The sequence below is a fragment of the Acipenser ruthenus genome, unplaced genomic scaffold, assembly GCF_902713425.1.
Source record: "Acipenser ruthenus unplaced genomic scaffold, fAciRut3.2 maternal haplotype, whole genome shotgun sequence".
In the NCBI taxonomy this organism is placed as follows: Eukaryota; Metazoa; Chordata; class Actinopteri; order Acipenseriformes; family Acipenseridae; genus Acipenser; species Acipenser ruthenus.
In genome coordinates this window covers 3810-10140 of record NW_026707513.1, presented here as the reverse complement: position 1 = coordinate 10140, position 6331 = coordinate 3810, and the positions used below count along the sequence as shown (strand labels likewise).

Sequence of the window (6331 nt, the reverse complement as noted above, 5' to 3'; positions counted from 1 at the left end):
CCCAGTAATGTTGTTGAAGCTGACACCCTGGGATACTTCAAGAAGCTGCTTGATGAGATTCTGGGATCAATAAGCTACTAACAACCAAACGAGCAAGATGGGCTGAATGGGGCCTCCTCTCGTTTGTAAACTTTGTTCTTATGTGTGACTCAGGGCTGAATACAGCGTGGAAGAGACCATTCAAAATAAAACAGCCAGCGAGGACCGCGCCACAGCTCTGCACGGCCCTGTGCAGCGTCCCGCCCGCTCAGGAAGCGCTCCTCCAATCGCAGAGCTGTGCGCAGGTCCGGACACGCCCCCTGCCCCGCCCACTCAAGAGCCTGAACCGCGTGTGCGGGCCGCTAGAATTTTATTTGCGTGTGTTTTGTAGTTTGTGTGCACAGATAGATAGATAGGAGAGAGAGAGAGAGAGAGAGAGAGAGAGAGAGAGAGAGAGAGAGGAGAGGTGATGAGAAAAACATACTACCACTCCTCCTGGGTCTGAGATAGAAGGAGAGGAGAGAGAGGAGAGAGAGGAGAGAGGAGAGAGGAGAGAGGAGAGAGGAGAGAGGAGAGATCGCTATAGCCATTATAAGACATACAATATTCCCAAGAATAATAATAATAATAATAATAATAATAAACAACATCTCAATAATAAAAAGTCCACATTTCAGTTTGTTCAGGAAACACATTTTTTTTTTTTTTTTAATACAAAACTGTGCAAAAAAATAACATCTTGCGCAACGCAAAAAAAAAAAACAAAGAACCGTCTTAAAAGAGGAAAAACAAAACAAAACAAACACGTTTTTGGCAATTATAAAAACAAACATGGTTGCCTTGTCAGTGCGGCGGCCATTGTGAGTGTGTCATGACACACTCACAATGGCTGCCGCGCTCTGACAAAGCAACAGACACACTCCCAATGGCTGCCGCACTCTGACAAAGCAACAGACACACTCCCAATGGCTGCCGCACTCTGACAAAGCAACAGACACACTCACAATGGCCGCCGCGCTCTGACAAAGCAACAGACACACTCACAATGGCTGCCGCGCTCTGACAAAGCAACAGACACACTCACAATGGCTGCCACGCTCTGACAAAGCAACAGACACACTCACAATGGCTGCCACGCTCTGACAAAGCAACAGACACACTCACAATGGCTGCCACGCTCTGACAAAGCAACAGACACACTCACAATGGCTGCCGCGCTCTGACAAAGCAACAGACACACTCACAATGGCTGCCGCGCTCTGACAAAGCAAACATGACACTCTCAAAATGGCCACCGTTGGTTGACAGTGTAATAGTGACACATACAAAATGGCCTCCGCAGTTGGACAATACAAAAAGGAATGCAATGTAAAAACGGAATGACACTCTCAATATGGCCGACGCTGTTTGACAATCCAATAAAGAATGACACTCTCAAAATGGCGGCCGCTGTCTGACAGCGGGCGCGTGAAGTAAAATTTTTGTTCATTTATTTGACAGAAAACATCGTCGCAGCAAATCACCACAGAGTCACATAATCTCAGATCATATAAATATCTACATCTTGAAATGGCACAGACTCAACGGCACGGACACTGGGGGCTGATCGCAGCGCACGGGGGCGCCCCCTGCTGCTCACTTGGAGAGCTTGCTGATGACCCTGATCAGGGCTGCGTTCTCATCTTTCAATCTCTGATTGTCAACTCTGAGATCAGCCAGGACCTGAGGGGGGGCAGGAGGGGGGGGGGGTTAGAAACTGTTTCTAATGACCCTAAACAGAGAGGGGGGGTGCGAGAGGGGGTGTGGGAGAGGGGAGAGGGGGGTGGAGGGGAGGAGAGGGGGTGGAGGGGAGAGGGGAGAGGGGGTGGAGGGGAGAGGAGGGAGGAGAGAGAGAGGAAGAGAGGGGGTGGAGGGGAGGGGAGGGAAGGAGGGGAGGGGTGGAGGGGAGGGGTGGAGGGGAGGGGAGGGGAGAGAAGGAGGGGAGGGGAGGGGAGGGGGTGGAGGAGAGGGGGTGGAGGGGAGGGGGGTGGAGGGGAGGGGGTGGAGGGGAGAGGGGGTGGAGGGGAGGGGAGGGGGTGGAGGGGAGAGGGGGTGGAGGGGAGGAGAGGGGGTGGAGGAGAGGGGAGAGGGGGTGGAGGGGGTGGAGGGGAGGGGAGGGGAGGGAAGGAGGGGAGGGTTTTACCTTCAGTTCCTCTTCTAGTTCAGCGGCTTTTCTTTCTAAAGATCTGCGTTCCTGCAGAAAAAAAACAGAATCACTGAGACACACCGAGACACCGAGACAGAGAGACACACCGAGACAGACACACACACACTGAGACAGACAGACAGACAGACACACACACACTGAGACAGACAGACACACACACTGAGACAGACAGACAGACACACACACACTGAGACAGACAGACACACACACACACACACACACACACACACACACACACACAGACAGACAGACAGACACACACACTGAGACAGACAGACACACACACTGAGACAGACACACACACACACACTGAGACAGACAGACACACACACACACACACACACACACTGAGACAGACAGACACACACACCGAGACAGACAGACAGACAGACTGAGACACACACACACACTGAGACACACACACCGAGACAGACACACACACACACACACACTGAGACAGACACACACACACACACTGAGACAGACACACACACACACTCACACACACCGAGACAGACAGACAGACACACACACACACACACTGAGACAGACAGACAGACACACTCACACACACACTGAGACAGACAGACAGACACACACACACAGACACACACACTGAGACAGACAGACAGACACACACACACACACACACAGACACACACACTGAGACAGACAGACAGACAGACAGACACACACACACAGCCAGCCTCCACACACGCCCCCAGATTGTGATCCTCTCAATATGTTGAGTTTCACCCTGATCGGACGAGCGTGTCTCTGGATTGTGTGGAGACGTGTGCAGTGTGGCGTGCGATACCCCTCCCCGCCAGCAGGGGGGGCTGCGGCTCTATTGTAATGAAGTGACTCACGAATCTCTCCAGCTCCAGCAGGGCGGGTCTCTCTGCATTACACTCCTGAATCTGAGAGGAAGCAAAAAGACATTCAGAGAGAGAGGGGGAAGACATTCAGAGAGACACAGAGAGAGAGAGGGGGGGAAGACATTCAGAGAGACACAGAGAGAGAGAGAGGGGGGGAAGACATTCAGAGAGACACACAGAGAGAGGGGGGGAAGACATTCAGAGAGAGAGGGAAGACATTCAGAGACACACACACAGAGAGAGGGGGAAGACATTCAGAGAGACACAGAGAGAGAGAGGGGGGGAGACATTCAGAGACACACAGAGAGAGAGGGGGAAGACATTCAGAGAGACACAGAGAGAGAGAGGGGGGAGACATTCAGAGAGACACACAGAGAGAGGGGGAAGACATTCAGAGAGACACAGAGAGAGAGAGAGAGGGGGGAAGACATTCAGAGAGACACAGAGAGAGGGGGAAGACATTCAGAGAGACACAGAGAGAGGGGGAAGACATTCAGAGAGACACAGAGAGAGGGGGAAGACATTCAGAGAGACACGGAGAGGGGGAAGACATTCAGAGAGACACAGAGAGAGAGCGGGGGAAGACATTCAGAGAGACACACAGAGAGAGGGGGAAGACATTCAGAGAGACACAGAGAGAGAGAGGGGGGAGACATTCAGAGACACACAGAGAGAGAGGGGGAAGACATTCAGAGAGACAGAGAGAGAGAGAGGGGGGAGACATTCAGAGACACACAGAGAGAGGGGAAGACATTCAGAGAGACACAGAGAGAGAGAGGGGGGGAGACATTCAGAGACACACAGAGAGAGGGGAAGACATTCAGAGAGACACAGAGAGAGAGAGGGGGGGAGACATTCAGAGAGACACACAGAGAGAGGGGGAAGACATTCAGAGAGAGAGAGAGAGGGGGAAGACATTCAGAGAGACAGAGAGAGAGAGAGAGAGGGGGGAAGACATTCAGAGAGACACAGAGAGAGGGGGAAGACATTCAGAGAGACACAGAGAGAGGGGGAAGACATTCAGAGAGACACGGAGAGGGGGAAGACATTCAGAGAGACACGGAGAGGGGGAAGACATTCAGAGAGACACGGAGAGGGGGAAGACATTCAGAGAGACACAGAGAGAGGGGGAAGACATTCAGAGAGACACACAGAGAGAGGGGGAAGATATTCAGAGAGACACAGAGAGAGGGGGAAGACATTCAGAGAGACACAGAGAGAGGGGGAAGACATTCAGAGAGACACAGAGAGAGAGAGAGGGGGAAGACATTCAGAGAGACACAGAGAGAGAGGGGGAAGACATTCAGAGACACACAGAGAGAGGGGGAAGACATTCAGAGAGACACAGAGAGAGGGGGAAGACATTCAGAGAGACACACAGAGAGAGGGGAAAGACATTCAGAGAGACACACAGAGAGAGGGGGAAGACATTCAGAGAGACACAGAGAGAGAGGGGGGGAAGACATTCAGAGAGACACACAGAGAGAGGGGGAAGACATTCAGAGAGACACACAGAGAGAGGGGGAAGACATTCATAGAGACACACAGAGGGAGGGGGAAGACATTCAGAGAGACACACAGAGAGAGAGGGGGAAGACATTCAGAGACACAGAGAGAGAGAGGGGGAAGACATTCAGAGAGACAGAGAGAGAGGGGGGGAAGACATTCAGAGAGACACACAGAGGGGGAAGACATTCAGAGACACACACTCTCACCTGTGTCGCTCGCTCCACACACAGCTTGTTCTGGTTCAGATGCAGCTGAGCTTCCTGCAAGTCACTCCTGAGCTTCTCATTCACAACGAGGACTTCCTCATACAACTGAGAGAGAGAAAGGAGGAGAGGAGAGAGGAGAGGAGAGGAGAGGAGAGGAGAGAGAGAGGGAGAGGAGGAGGAGAGAGGAGGAGAGAGAGAGAGAGAGAGAGAGGAGGAGAGAGAGAGAGAGAGAGGAGGAGAGAGAGAGAGGGGAGGAGAGGAGGAGAGAGAGAGAGAGAGAGAGAGAGAGAGAGAGAGAGAGAGAGAGAGAGGAGAGGGAGAGGAGAGAGAGAGGAGAGAGAGAGGAGAGAGGAGGAGGAGAGAGGGAGGGAGTCAGATTGGCTTCCTTCCAAACCACTGGCTTCCCGACACACCCTGATAAGCAAACACACTCGATTGAATGTGAAGAACGCCCCCGCAGAGACAGCGCTGCAGTCCGGTCCCGCGGTCGCCCTGCGGGTCACGCTGGACTCCCCTGAGAGGAGCCGGACCCTCTCTCGCGGGACGGGGGGGCTGGCTGGGTTTAGGTTTTTTTTTTTTTTTAAACTCGGTTTAAAACAGACAGGAGGAGAGACGCTTCGGAAATCACAGCCCTGAGCTCAGCAGCCTGGTCCTGTGTGTGTGTGTGTGTGTGTGTGTGTGTGTCTCAGTGTCAGTGTGTGCGTGTCTCAGTGTCAGTGTGTGCGTGTCTCAGTGTGTGTGTCTCAGTGTCAGTGTGTGCGTGTCTCAGTGTGTGTGTCTCAGTGTCAGTGTGTGCGTGTCTCAGTGTGTGTGTGTGTCTCAGTGTCAGTGTGTGTGTGTCTCAGTGTGTGTGTGTGTGTCTCAGTGTGTGTGTGTGTGTCTCAGTGTGTGTCTGTCTCTGTCTCAGTGTGTGTGTGTGCGCGTGTCTCAGTGTGTGTGTGTGTCTCAGTGTGTGTGTGTGTCTCAGTGTCAGTGTGTGCGTGTCTCAGTGTGTGTGTGTCTCAGTGTCAGTGTGTGCGTGTCTGTGTCTCTGTCTCAGTGTGTGTGTCTCAGTGTCAGTGTGTGTGTGTCTCAGTGTCTCTGTCTCAGTGTGCGTGTCTCAGTCTCAGTGTGTGTTTCTCAGTGTGTGTTTCTCTCACCTGCTTGTAGTCGGTTTGATCCAGAAACTCGTTCTCTTCGATCTGAAACGAGACACAAACCAGCATCACAAACCAGCAGCACACACCAGCACCACACACACACCAGCACCACACACCAGCAACACACACCAGCACCACACACACCAGCATCACACACACCAGCACCACACACACCAGCACCACACACACCAGCACCACACACACACCAGCACCACACACACGCAACACACACCAGCATCACACACACCAGCATCACAAACCAGCACCACACACACCAGCAACACACACACCAGCATCACACACACCAGCAACACACACACCAGCATCACACACCAGCACCACACACCAGCACCACACACACCAGCAACACACACCAGCACCACACACACCAGCATCACACACACCAGCAACACA

The 6331-nt window shown here is 52.8% G+C and overlaps 1 protein-coding gene across 1 annotated transcript; it reads right to left on the bottom strand.

The window, feature by feature from the left end:
* Nucleotides 1–1452: 1452 nt before the first annotated feature.
* On the bottom strand, nucleotides 1453–5959 carry LOC131727506 (protein phosphatase 1 regulatory subunit 12C-like; the record flags this gene model as incomplete). Its single annotated transcript, XM_059018919.1, is given in 5 exon segments — nucleotides 1453–1701; nucleotides 2162–2212; nucleotides 3055–3105; nucleotides 4779–4883; nucleotides 5918–5959. Coding segments are annotated over 5 exon segments (336 nt in total), but the record flags the coding sequence as incomplete, so codon positions are not given.
* Nucleotides 5960–6331: the final 372 nt, after the last annotated feature.